The sequence below is a fragment of the Lissotriton helveticus genome, chromosome 2_1 (assembly GCF_964261635.1).
Source record: "Lissotriton helveticus chromosome 2_1, aLisHel1.1, whole genome shotgun sequence".
NCBI classification, from domain to species: domain Eukaryota; kingdom Metazoa; phylum Chordata; class Amphibia; order Caudata; family Salamandridae; genus Lissotriton; species Lissotriton helveticus.
This window is the reverse complement of record NC_136059.1, coordinates 736860317-736874836: the sequence shown is the minus strand read 5'-3', so window position 1 is coordinate 736874836 and position 14520 is coordinate 736860317. Positions and strand designations below refer to the sequence as shown.

At 47.9% G+C, this 14520-nt stretch overlaps 1 protein-coding gene across 5 annotated transcripts in view; it reads right to left on the bottom strand.

Moving 5' to 3' along the window:
• PPIP5K2 (diphosphoinositol pentakisphosphate kinase 2) overlaps nt 1-14520 on the bottom strand; it is a 1596028-nt gene that overhangs the window by 597352 nt on the left and 984156 nt on the right. For all 5 annotated transcript variants that reach the window (XM_078675453.1, XM_078675448.1, XM_078675449.1 and 2 more), the window contains exons 22-23: nt 10276-10383; nt 1056-1172 (exon numbers count right to left, since the gene is read on the bottom strand). In XM_078675453.1, coding sequence (XP_078531579.1) covers nt 1056-1172; nt 10276-10383 — 225 coding nt within the window. The remainder of the gene's footprint in view (nt 1-1055; nt 1173-10275; nt 10384-14520) is intronic.

Sequence of the window (14520 nt, the reverse complement as noted above, 5' to 3'; positions counted from 1 at the left end):
TTGACTTACCTGATGACTTGGACTAACTAGATAAATCACAGAATCGGCCTTGGCAATGAGAATGTGTCAGTGGCCTCGATTCCAAAAACGGCAAAGCCTTCCTAACTTTGTTGAAGTTCAGCAATGTATAACTTGGCTTAGCAATCCCTTATGAATTTCTGATTCATCTTTGTGCACTTCTCACATAACGCTGAACTATGTGAGGTGCCCTTACACCAGAGAGAGAGACATTGTAATGGTCCATTAGCAGGATCTATTTGTGGCAAAAAATACAAGGCATCAACCCTGTCTTTTAAAGAATCGGCAGATCCCTTGCACACTAGGAAAAGGTTTGAAGAAAAATGTCTAGCAGGCCTAACAGTGTTTGTGGGAGACCGCTCCAGATTTGCATTGGAATATGCAGAAACAAAGGAATTGACACAGGTACATAAAGATGACAACTACGTAGGGACCCCAACTTCTGACAAGGAGACGCACAACGCCGCCTACTAATGCACAAGGGAATTGCTGAAGCAAAATCTCCAGACCTATACTGGCACCAGGGGGTTTTCACAAGGTGAGGAATCTGCGGTTAGAAGTATCAGAAATGCCCAGTTTCTGAACTTTGTGAAATGAAGAAGCTAACATAGTAGTAATCTAAAAATAAAAAAGTATAGAAAGAGAAAATACGTAATTTAAATAAAAACTCTTGTAGTATAATTTTATATAAGTACAAGGACATTCTGAAAGATTAAGGTTTAGCCATTATAGCTATACCTTAGCTATAACTATAGCATGTATTACATTGCATCTAGGTTATTAGCAAAAGAGAAGGATTCAGAGAATGTAATTGTAGTGATACCCTATTGTATCGGCTTGTGCACAAAGTGAAACGCTGCCTGCTCACACTGATGCCTTTTCCTGCTAGCAGAATTCCAGAGCACCTTGCTGCAACTGGTTTCACACGACTCTTAACTCTAGAATGAGCGCTTCCACTAAAAGGCATGACCATACCTTCAGCCTGCTGATGATCTGAGACTGCCCTAATATCGCCCAAGTGGTAATTACAAAACTACCTCACGTGAAGCTGGCCTATATCCAAAACCAGAAGGTAAATTTTTATCTTCTTCACAACCTTTGGCTCCTGGGCTGAAGTGTAACTCAACATGAAAACGCTCCTCTGAAGAAAGATCCTAAAAAAAAAAAAAAAGAATACATTATTTAATCCTGTGAATTTATGTCACATATTGGTCAAGCCTATCGGAAACGAAGCAAGAGGGAACCAACATTACAAGCACTAATGGATAAGAAACAATTCATAGCTTTTAATTTTGAAGGTATCCATTTATCACTCACACCAGTATTTGAATGCAAATGATTTTCAGGTAAAGCCCGTAAAATTAACAAGCAACAAAATAGCATGTGCCATTCTCATATGCATAATGCATAAGCTTTTGCTAGGAAGCAACTGATATTTTAGAACCAAAAAAGTATTTTAGTATAAATTGTGTTTCCTTTTTACAAGACCAGAATTATACACACATATTACAGTATATCAACTTAAATTAGCCAATCATTTGAGACCATTTGCTTAGAAGGGACTTGTTATTCTGTGAAAGTAGATGTCATTTAGTGTCTCAAAAACTAAACTGAGAATTTTCAGTACCAACTTTTAGAGTAATTGTTACTAATTGTGTGAGCAAGAGGTTGATATGAATTCAGAATAAAATTATGTAATACGGGTGGGAGAAATACAAAAGAAAAATCAACATCCACTTAACCAATGTACAGCTAGAGGGAATTTGCAATCTTTTTATTTTTAGGTAATGATTACATTGATAATATTTTTGTGTTTGCAAAATATGCAAATCTAATTTTGTAGAATTTTCGCTGCAGGGTGCAGAGCTTGACACTGCTGTAAGTGTGAATTCTTTGTGTAGCAGAAAACAGTTTTGTGAGATTTCCGATGCATCTGGATCAGCAAAACCCCACTGACCCATTAAATCTTGAATTGGGATTAAAAGCAATCAATAATACCGCTGCACCGAAACCTATACCACATTGAGAAAGACTGGGTAAAATGTATGGCAAAGTTATGCCATGACAATGCAAGTATTTTTTAAATACTTTCCTAAAGCCCCAAATTAGCCATATTCAGATACACCAATGAAGGAATCCGAATTTGTGATAAATGCACAAGTTACTTACCTTCGGTAACGATATATCTGTAAGAAACATTAGTAGTGATAGATTCCTTACCTTAAAATTACCCCCAGACATCAGCTTGGATTCGTAAAGTTATTAGACAGCAGTACCCCTGCGCGTCGGTAGGTGTCGTCGTGTGCCTCCGCGTGCGTTGTTGGCGCCAGGTTGAGGTCGCTGGAGCTACTTAGATGCGCCCACGTGCGCTGATGTCAGTTCTGTACACGACTTTCCGCTACAGGAACACAGAGCCATGCAAGAAACTGACCACTGGTGCCATGAAACTAGGGCCCTGAAAGGGATAACCTAAACCCTAGAAATCAGTTCGCAGAACGGGGAGGATGGATGGGGCAGTAAGGAATCTATCAGCACTAATGTTTCTTACAGATATATTGTTACCGAAGGTAAGTAACTTGTGCTTCTGAAAGAAACAGGTAGTGACAGATTCCTTACCTTAGAATAGATACCCCAGCAATACTAACCATGGTGGTGGGCCTGCGAACCAAATTCACACCAGAAAGTCCTGGAGAACAAAACAGCCAAAGAAGCCGTCTCTCCGGACTTGGCTGTCCAGCCAGTAGTGCTTGGTAAACGTGTGCAGCAAGGCCCACATAGCTGTCTGACAGATGTCATGCAAGGGAACTCCCCGTCCCAGAGCAGTAGAAGCTGCCGTCGCCCTTGTAGAGTGGGCACGCAACCCCACTGGAGGCTCCTTTTTAGCCAAGGAGTAACAAGCCTTTATGCACAGAATGTCCCACCGAGAGATGGTCCACTTGAGCACAGCCCGACCTTTCTTGGCGCCCACGTAGCCAACAAAGAGATGGTCATCCACCCGGAATTGTTGTGTGCGGTCCAGATAGAAAGAGAGCACACGTTTTGAGTCCAGACGGTGGAGCCTCTCTTCCTCTTTTGAGGGATGCAGAGGTGGAAAGAAGGTGGGCAAAGTGATGGTCTGCCCGATGTGAAAGGCAGCAACACCCTTTGGCAGAAAAGAAGGACGAGTCCTTAGAACAACTTTGTTCGGATGGACAGAGAGAAAAGGAGGCTTAGAAGAAAGAGCCTGGAACTCACTCACTGTCCTGGCAGAGGTGATGGCAACCACAAAAGCAGTCTTTAGAGTGAGCAGGCGAGAGGGCAATTGTGAAGTGGCTCAAAGGGAGCACACATTAGAAAATGCTTACATTACATTACATTACAAAAGTAAGAACTAAATTCAAGTCCCACTGAGGCATCACAAAAGCAACAGAAGGAAACATGTGCATGATGCCTTTCAAGGATCTATTTACAACAGGGGACTTGAAAAGGGAAGGCTGATCTGGAAGCCTCAAAAAGGCGGAAATGGCTGCAAGATAGCAGTTGATAGTGCCCAGAGCAGTGCCCTGCTGGGCCAAAGAGAGAAGAAAAAGAAGGACCTCTGAAATAGGGGCAGAAAGGGGATCCACAGCCTTTGCTGTGCATCATGCCACAAACGTATTCCACCTCCAGGCATATACCGTCTTAGTGGAGGGACGCCTGGCTGCCCAGATAACATTACAAACTTTGGTGGGCAGGTCGAAAGACGTCAACTGCCGCCGCTCAATCTCCATGCAAGGAGGTGGAGGCTGGACAGGTTCAGGTGGAGGACCGTCCCCTGCTGCTGCGACAGAAGTTCCTCTGAAGAGGCAGACCGATCGGGGGATCGATGCTCATACTGAGTAGCACGGGATACCATACTCATCAAGCCCAGTCAGGAGCCACAAGGATGACCTGGACCCGGTCATGCCTGATCGTCTTCAGCACTCTGGGCAGAAGTGGTATAGGTGGAAAGGCATACAACAGACCGCAACTCCACTCGCGACGAAAAGCATAGTGAGTGTGTGCCACCTTGGAAATTCCAATGCGCAGAACTGATGATATTGCGCGTTCTCTTCGGTGGCGAATAGATCTAACCAAGGCTCTCCCCATTGCTGAAAGAGACCTTGCGCCACGTCCGGGTTCAGACGCCATTCGTGATCCATCAAGCACCGGCCTGGCATTCAGAGTACCTGCCAGGTGTTGAACCACCAGGGACATGCAATTTGATGGGCGTACACGGCATAACAAAGTCCAGATAGTGGAAATATGTTTTTGCTTAAGTTCCTTTATTTTTCAATTAGTATCAAAAATCCTTTAAATTCCAGCCAATACGTTTTGTTCTCCATCGGAGAACTTCATCAGGGCTTCAATGGAATTTCACTGACCAGTGCGAGGCCTAGTGATGTATAGAGTTCACCAATCTATAGAGTATCCTGAGCTCTGCCCAATTATGTCCTAGCAAAAATATCTCGATCAATCCCGATCTCACATGTGACCTGGATTCTGGCTAGTAGTTTCTCACTTTTAAGATGGCCAAAAGTAGATGCCACAAGCTCAAAGGTAGATATGAGTGGATCCTAGGAACATCCCTGCACCGGGTCTAAGTCCATACAAAGAATCAATTCATACTGTTGTACTCCCCACTTGGGATGACACGTCAGTCTGTACAATTTCACGCTTATCGGCAAGATTTCAAGTCTCAGAGATTAAAAAAGTAGAACCATTACATATAGTCAAGTATCCAGGCAATATTCTGGAGTCTTATGAGGGGATGAGTTCCAACGGTTGTATTGAGCCCGTAATTCGGAGTGCCGAAATGCCCTGATGTTCCAGCAGAGTCCAGAGGCGCAGAGCCTCTTGGCATAGGGTCCACGACCCCCCCTTTTTGTTGCAGTACCACATGGTGGTGGTGGTGGAGGTGTCTGTGAACACCTGCACTACTCTCCCCATGACAAAGGAAAGGAATGCCTTCAGTGCAAGCCGGATCGCCCGAAGCTCCAGCGGTTGATGTGGAGCCTGGACCTCGCTGGAGACTAGAGGCATCTGATCTCCGCCTCTCTCATGTGGCCGCCCCATTCCAGAAGGGACGCGTCCATCACAACTGTATCCTCCGGTTGGGGAAGGGAGAGGGATTTACCATTGACCCAGTTGTGATTCGTGAGCCACCACTACAATTACCGTTCAGTGCCCTCCGAGATCTGGACGTGATCGGACAGGTTGCCCTGATGCTGTGCCCACTGGAACTTCAGGTCCCACTGCAGAGCCCGCATATGCCATCTGGCATGATCCACAAGCAGGATGCAGGAGGCCATCAGGCCCAGTAGCCGAAGGGTCGTCCTGACCGAAACTCGGGACAGAGGCTGAAAGATCGGAATCATAGCCTGAATGTCCTGGAGTCGCTGTTCGGGAGGATAAACCCAAAACTGCGCCAAGTCCAGAACCGCTCCGTTGAAAAGGAGCCTTGCAAGGGAACCAGGTGCGACTTCGGCAAGTTGGTGGAAAACCCCAGCAAATGCAGGAGGTCGGCCGTAGTCTGTCTGGAGGTGGGAGACAACTGCCTGGGGCGAGCCCGTCTTCAACAGCCAGTCGTCGAGATAGGGGAAGAGTAAAACCCCTGATCTGCGCAGATGAGCTGCGACCATCGCCATCACTTTTGTGAACACCCGAGGGGCGCTGGTATGGCCAACGGGGAGCACAGTGAACTGAAAGCGCTCGTGGCCTACCGTGAATCACAGGTAGCGCCTGTGGGCAGGCAGGAGGGCAATATGAAAATAGTCGTCCTGCAAGTCCAACACCACCATCCAGTCTTGCGGGTCCAGGGCAGACAAGACCTGAGCAAGTGTAAGCATCTTGAACTTCTCCTTCCGGAGAAAGCGATTTACGTTCCAGAGGGAATTCACGGCCCCCCGCTCTAATGTGACTCAGGTTGCTCCTTCGGAGTCCTGGGCTTCCGATTTGGCTAACTTTTTTACCAATAAGATCAAGCTGATCCAAGACTCCTTTCCTCTGCGGGTGCCTGCAATTCCATCCAGCCCCGTAGATGGATCAGTTTCACCGGCCCCTTTGGGTTCAGTTATGGCCGTCTTTCCATCTATCTCAGCTCCTGCTTCATTGGCACTTATGGGTAATCTCAAATCTGGGTCGCCCCTTGACCCATGCCCAGTCAAATTCTTGGCAAAAATGGCAGAAGTCATAAATCCGCTGGCGAACCCACTTTTGAACCTTTCGTTGAGTCAGGGAGTGGTCCCGCAGGCCTGGAAGCAAGCAATGGTCATTCCTTTGCTTAAGAAGCCTGGGCTTGACCCGGAAGTCTTGGCCAACTACAGGCCTATTTCTCTCCTCCCTGCGCTCACAAAGATTCTGGAGAAGCATGTACACATGGAGCTCTCTAATTATTTAGAATCCCATAATGTACTACACCCTACTCAATCTGGCTTCCGCCCTAACCTAAGTACCGAGACGGCGCTCTTGGAGGTATCGGAAGCCATAAAAGAGGTTCTTGATTCAGGGGGCAAAGCCATGCTTGTCATGTTGGACCTGTCGGCGGCCTTTGACACCGTCCCCCATGAGGGTCTTCTCGCCAGACTTCATGAGATCGGTCTGAGGGGGGCGGTGCTCAGCTGGTTTAGATCATTTTTGGCTGGCCGTCGACAAACGGTCTGGGCCTCATCCAGCTCAGCCGTGATGCCGTCTTTGGGAGTCGGAGTTCCGCAGGGTTCTGTGTTGAGCCCGACTCTTTTTAACATCTTTATGACCCCTTTGGCGGCATTGGCGGAGTCTTTTGGGGCCTAGATCGTTTCCTACGCCGATGACACCCAACTCCTCTTTTCTTGTAAGAAAGGAGGGGATTTCGATGGAGAGAGTATCCGGGAGTGCCTTGGGGCTGTTTTTAAATGGTTCCAGCTGAACAGCCTCAAGTGCAACTCAGACAAATCTGAGGTACTCTTCTTTGGTTGTCTATCGGATCCCCTGTTGGCGCCACAGCTGTGGAATACTCTGCCGTTGGCGTTGCGAGGCGCCACTAGTTTGTTTACTTTCAGGAAGGACCTTAAAACCTGGCTTTTTACCCTTTAGCCTATCTACCTTGTCTTCTCTGTTTTTTTATCTGTTTTTATATTACTGTGTTGTGTTCACTCTGTCTAGGTTCTTAATAAAAGCGCCGGGACACTCTTTTTGAGTAGCCGTGCGCAATATAAAACAACGTATAACATAACATAACATAACATAACATAACATAACAGGTCTAAGATAGGATGCAGGCCCTTGCCCTTCTGGGGATCCAGAGAGTAGTGGGAATAACAACCATGACCCACTTCTGGCGTCGGAACGCGCTCGATGGCCCCCTTGGCCGAAAGGGCCGCAACTTCCTGCTGGAGAAGTGCCAAGTGATCCCCTGACATGCGGTGATACAGAGGTGGCATGGCTGGAGAGGTTGTCTCGAAGGGGAGGGAGTAGCCTCTTCGGACAATTTGCAGCACCCACTTGTCCGAAGTGACGTTGCGCCAGTGGTGGAGATGATTGCATATTCGTCCACCCACTGGCGTCTGATGGGCCTGAAAGGTCGGACGAGGAAGGCTTTGAAGTGGATGCTGCGGGGATGGAGGTGGACTGACCCGCTCACTAGCACTCTAAACCGCCTCGACGATTCCCACGTCCGCGACCACGCTGAAGTTGTTACTGCTTTGGTCTGTGGCTCTGCGAACACTGTGGGACGCCCTTTCTGTGGCCACAAAAGGAGCAAAAAGCAGAAGGCGGAGGAGGCCGAGCGGCCGACAGGCCCGAGGACTTGGCCGTAGCCCGGGAGTCCTTAAAGCGCTCCAACGCACTATCTGCCTTATGGCCAAAAAGACGAATGCCATCAAAGGGCATGTCCATCAGAGTGTTCTCGACATCCCCCGAGAAGCCAGTTGTACTCAACCAGGCGTGGCGCCGAAGCGCCCCCGTCGTGGAAATCGACATGCCCAGTGAGTCGGTGTTGTCCTGCCCACAATGTATGGTGAACTTCACTGCGTCTCTCCCTGCCGCAACCGCCTGGGCCTCCTCTGGGCAGTTGGGCAGCACCTGTGCAACTGTGTCCCACAGAGTGTGGGTATGACACCACAAGACGCATGAGGCGTATGGGATGTAGAGGCTTGGACAACCAAGCTCTCAGGGGTGGGGTGTTGGGTAAGGAAGAGGGGGTCACCTGGAGCAGGGCGATGGCGTTGGACCAAGTTCCTGTCCACAGGAGCCTCTGTGTTGGGCCTGGACCAGGTGCCCAAAAGAATGTCAGACAGTGCTTCATTAAAAGGCAGCAAGGGCTCCGAAGAGGGAGCCGCCCATTGGAGCCCTTCTGTCAGGAGGTTAGTCCTGACGGCCACCGTAGGGAGTTGGAGGTGGAGAGCCTTGGCTGCCCTACTCAACACCACTGCGTAACTGGCTCCCTCCTCCGTAGCCATGGTAGGAGGAGACAGCATGCCAAGGTCAGGCGAGGAGTCAAGACCACTGGCCTCCCCCAAATCCTCAGCCCAGTCCGGATCATAAGCACAATTCTGTGCTAGAGGGTCCTCAGACCCCTCCCAGTCCTCCCCTTCCTCCGAAGTCTGTGGAACAGGCTCAAAATAAGGAGGCGGGACATAGGGCACAAAAGTGCCCATCGGCGTTGGTATCGGCGTTGGGTGACACTGATCCGGCACCGTGTCCGGGCTGAACCTGGGGACGACCTCGTCCCGAGGAGCGGGCGACGTTGGTAGCAGTGCCAGGGAGATCGGCGCCGGTGGAGGTGTCACTAGGTCAACCGGCTTCGATCGGTATCCAATCCCGGATCCTTGGGGGACCGGCGACACCTAGGATGGAGCTGCCGGCGATGGTAAAGCACGACCCCCTAGTCAAGAACGCGTGCCCGCAGGCGCACCGGCAGGGCCAGACAGCCCAAAGAGTCGGGCCATGGCAGCAAGAAACTCTTGCACCTGAGCAGGTGTCGCCCCCGCACCAAGGAAGGGGGGTAGACTGGGGGCGACGTCACAGGCTCTGCCGGAGCCGCGGGGGTGGCTCCGCCCATACCCTCAGCTGCATCACGTAATGGGAAGTCGAGGAGCGACGATGCTTCTTCGACTTCTTTTAGGAATGCTTCGACTTACCTGACCTGGAGTGCGTAGACTTAGATCCAGAAGAATGAGGACGACGTGACCGGTCCCTCGACCTCCCACGGGACCTTGAGCGGTGCGGAGCTGACTGCCGGACTGCAAATTTTGAGACCGCGCCCGCAAAGTCTTCGGCGCCATGGCCCAGCAGCCAGAACATGACTTGGGATCGTGGTCGCGCCCCAGGCAGTAGAGACCCACATGGTGGGGATCCATCACCGACATCATGCGATGACAGTCCCCACAGTTCTTGAAACCGGGCATCCCTACGACACCAGTAGTCGATCGACTCAAAACGATGAGGTAAAAGGCCGCAAAAAGCTCAGTCAAAAAATGACTGGGGGTACTTGCTCTTCCCGGATCTGTGCTTGCTGGTGCAGAAAAAGAAAGAACTGACATCAGCGCGTGTGGGTGCGTCTAAGTAGCTCCATCGACGTCATCCCGGTGCCAACGACGCATGCGGATCTGCACGACGACGCCTAGGAGTACTGCTGACGAAAAACTTTCCGGATCCAGTCTGACGCCTGGGGGTAATTCTAAGGTAAGGAATCTATAATCGCTACGTGTTTCTTTAGGATGTGAACATTCACTCTGTTTATAGTCTAAAGGCATACAGAAATATCAATGACAAGCAAGCTCCGAGGTAGCAAAGACGTGAGGCCAAATAAGGACGTTTACACTGCTGTCTAACAGACAAGATAGTGCAGTTGCTTAATGTTACTGGAAAGCCTCGAGCTGTAGGAGAGAGAAGGGAAGAAAGATACTTCAAAAAAGCATTTGAAGGTTTGGAATAAAAATGTATACCTTTGTTTTTAGACCCATCGTACGGTAGGATGTCACATAAAAAATTATAATAAAATATATGAATCTTTATTGTATGTTCAGTATTTAATCTTCTGATGGATTATTTTACAGTCTTAACAAATTGTACAAGGAAATATGTAGGGGGCATTGCTTCATGCTGTTTTCATTGAGGCAATAATGAAAAACTGTGGTTATAATGTACGAATAGTGCTATGGCAATATCTACCGTGATTCAATGGTGATAAATTAAGCATCTTTATTTACATCCATTGAATAAATGTTTTAAGACTATTTAAAGGCATATTTATGTACAATATATTTTTGGTTTAACTACCTTGTTTGGATCCTCATATAGCATAATAACAATCTGAGTCATGTAGTTGAGTTCACTGACAAAGTTTTGATAATCCATTGCACGTTTCCACTGTTCATCCTTGGATTCCTTTAAAAACAAAACAAAATGTGTTACATTTCTGAATGCTGTTAATGGGAAAAGGACACCGGCAAAGGGATTCAATGCTGCTGTCTTCGGCCTGCAAAAGAAACAACTTCTCAGAATAAAACTCTTATTGAAGTCCTTTAAGAGAAGCGTCATTGTTTTACAAACACGCTGGAACATTACTCTTACACCATGAAAACCATTACTAATAAATCATACTATTCAAGAGGACCAATGAGGAAAAAAGAATATGAAAAAAACAACATGAAAAATAAGATCTGCATAGTTGTATACGTTTTTATGTTATTTTCTTTTGCGGACATGCAACTCACTGGAATCCATCTTAATGTAGCAACTGTAAACAGATTAAAACAGTCCCAGTGAGGAGGAAGACAAAACCAGTTTTAAATTTGCCAAGGCGGTTATATGACATTACAACGAATGCCATTGCCACGCCGGTAAGTATATTTAAGGTAAGTAACATAATATGATTTATATTATTCCTTTAAGAAGGGAAACCCCTCAACACCCCCACATTTTCTTAATTCACTCCTAACCTTCCTTTACCATTACCAATCCCTAAACCCTAAAATTACCCAGAATTGTGGTTAAACCCTTAAAGGTAGCCAATCTGTGAGGGGGCAGGCAGCCCTCCCCCCTGGCTGATTTTGGCCCTGGGGCACACTACATTGTTTTAAGGGAGGGGAATATGTGGCCCCCCTCCTTGCACCAGTTTGGGGAGGGAAAGCGATATGCTCTGGGGATGGGCACCCCGGGACATAGTAGGAACTGTCCCTCGGGCATGGGGTCCATTGGGCTATTAATATCTCCAGGAGGGCATCCCTTTCTAATTTTGGTCAGGCACAAGGGAAGGGGTTCTCAGGGCCATAATCGGCCAGGAAGGGAGGCAATGATCGCTCCCCCCTCCCAGGCTTCTGTCAGGCACCAGTGAATATTCCAGGCTGGCTCATCCGAGAAACAATGCTGTTGGGGGGGGGCAACCCCACTAGTGAGTCGACTGCAGACAGAGCTTCCACTAGAGAGCTCATGGATGCCAACCTGTACGGGGAACCTGTAGGATGCACTAATTTTCAAGGTCAAAAAGCCTCAGATCTATCCGTGTTAGAACACAGAAGTGTGCCCGACACATAAGGTTTATAACCTCAATGTCCTAGACTCAATGAGGGGATTAAAAGGCCCTGGAAGTCACCATGTTCAGGATGGCACCTATGAAGGGAGTCATCTCCGTTGGTTGGAGGTAGGATTATGGATCACTGATCGAGTACCTCACAAAGGAAGAAGAGCAGCGAGACAGAAGCCTGTAGGTAGTCCATGACACTGCTGAGTGCCTGCTTTCGAGAGTCAGTCATCAAAGTACGAGAATGTATGTATCCTTGATGTGAATATGGGCCGCAATAATTGCCATCACCTTTGTAAACAAGCAAGTTGCAACCTGAGGTAGAAGCCTACGATGGTAAAATTAAAGTGTCTGATCCTACCATGAACCAAAAGAAACGTCTGTGGAACTGCAGGACAGACAACTTAAAGTAGAAGCCATATATGTTTAAAACACCATCCAGTGCATTAGGGCCCAGACAGAGAGGACCCAGGTGAGAGTAAACATCTTAAACTTGCCCTTCCAAAGGAAGGTGTCCAGGAATCAATGGTCTAATCTCAGCCAGAGCCTTCCCTCTTTTCTGGGCACCAAAACGTAGGGGTAGTAAAACTACCCACCTTTCCATACGTCTGTAAATTTTCTACGGCTCCAACGTCAACAGCAATTGAACTTTCTTGGCAATGATGAAAGCATGGTCTGCTGACATCTGAAGTAAAATAAGAAGAACGGGAGGGGGCACCTCAACAGGAAGGAAGTAACTAACCAAAGCAACTAACAACATCCACTGGTAAGAGATAATGGCTTGCAGCCAAGCAGATAAAAACGTGTTCTGCCCTCGATCAACTATCCATGACTATCAGACGGGAGAATCGCAGAGGCTTGGCTGTAGAAGTGGTGGGTGAAAAAGTGAAAGCAGAGTGTTGTCCTCGCTGTTTGGTGGTGTTGGTGAACTAGATATAGAGAATCCAAGGAACGGGTTGTGGCACAGCAGTCTTTGAAGCGATGCAACCCACAATCAGCTTTTCCCCCCAAAAACCTGGAGCAGTCAAATGGCATACCCATAAGGCATTCCTCCATGCAGTATGATCACCAGAATAGTGCAATGCACACAGGCTGTTGTGTACAGAACAATCCTTAGTACCTGCTTAGCTACATCAAGTCCATCATGGAACGTTTGTCCAAACAATTACTGACTTTTTATAGATCAGCAGGTAAGATTGGGCTGGCCATATCCAAGGTGTATGTAAACATCCTATCAGACAGTTCTTGATGGAAAACTAGCAAATGAGAAAACCTTCTTTTCAAGATGTCAAAGAGCTTTATTTCTCAGTCTGGTGGGGCAGTGGGGAACACAGAGTTGACCTTGATAGCAGAAGCCTGAACCATAAAGCTCCCAGAGGAGTCGGTCACTGGGTCAGAACAGCAGGGTCCCTATGAGCAGGCCTGTGATTTCTAGCTACAATGAGACGCAATGGCAGACCAGAAGCACAGCTTAGAATATGGCATCATAAAATATTCTGTTAGAGCCCCATTAAAAGGCTTAAAGTGCTCAGAAGTCGCAGGGCCAAGATGTATGATCTTAGTTGCCACACTGTGGACAACTCAGTGGACAACATTTCTGTGGCTTTACAAACTACTACTGCAAAGGAAGCACTGTTGTCTATATAGGCCCCCGTGGTAAGTCCAAGTACATGCCTGACTCAGTATAATCAAAAGTGAGTAAATTAGCGACCTCATCATCATCATCATCTTCATCATCATGAGACACAATCTCAAAGCCCTGGAGATTGACTAAATCCAATGGAAATAAAGTTGTCAAGACCTCCCAGACATCAGGCTGGGAGGGTGTTTGTTATTTCATAATAAGACACAGACCAGGTTGGGATGAAGTCAGCTTAGAATCTGAAATGGGTATTGGAGTTGATTCCGGAGTCTGCGCAGCTGGGGCCAAGGCCAGTGTAATACTGGTTGAAACATGGCCTTCAGCACAGGTGTGGGCCAGTGCCAGCTGGGAGCTGGGCAGAAGCCCAACAGAGTCAATCGGCATCAGCATTAGCCAGCAGTAGTCTAACCTGGGGCACTGGCATATCCATGTGCGCCAAAGACACTCCAAAGGGGCCTGGAAGCGTTTGAAACAGTTGCAGCATGGCCTACTTAAAGGGCTCCGCCTGCTGCTGGTTGGGGATAGGGTCAGACGATGGGGAAGGAGTCATATCCTTCATGTGTCAATTGCGTAACTTCTCACTAGAGTGGGGGTGATGGGAGGGAGAATTATCTGATTTGGACTTCATATGCTCACAGTGACACTTGTCTTTTTACTTCAATTTACTCATGTGAGGCTATTTGGAGCAGGACTGGGACCAGCAGGCCCAATTCTAAGAGGCAACAAGGGGTGGTGATGGACAGAGTCTCTGAATTAAGCAGAGTACTCTCACCCAGTCAAGAGATCAGGGCTAGATCCAACACCGTTTTTTAGCTCATTGCACCATCCCAGTTTCAGAACCTGGCTGTATGCAAATTAGTCTGTCCCTGGCCCAGTGCATCATGGGAACAGGGCAGACCAGACTACAAAAGCCAATTCTTACACTGGGAAGGAAACAAGCTTCCGGGGACCGGTTTCTGCCATTCCAGGCGTCTTCGGCCCGGCTTGCTTGAATCCTGATGGTGCAATGAGCAAGGGACTCACATCTGAGTATACCCTTCCACGCTTAGGGTGGACAAAATTATTTACAACAAGGGGTGGTGATGGACAGAGTCTCTGAATTAAGCAGAGTACTCTCACCCAGTCAAGAGATCAGGGCTAGATCCAACACCGTTTTTTAGCTCATTGCACCATCCCAGTTTCAGAACCTGGCTGTATGCAAATTAGTCTGTCCCTGGCCCAGTGCATCATGGGAACAGGGCAGCTTTCCTTTTTTTATTGTACTCTGTGACGTATAGCTTTGGCTTGCACTTCCTGATGACCTTCAGGAGCATCAAGGAGCATTTACTGAAGAACTTCAAGTCATGCTTGGACTTTAGAC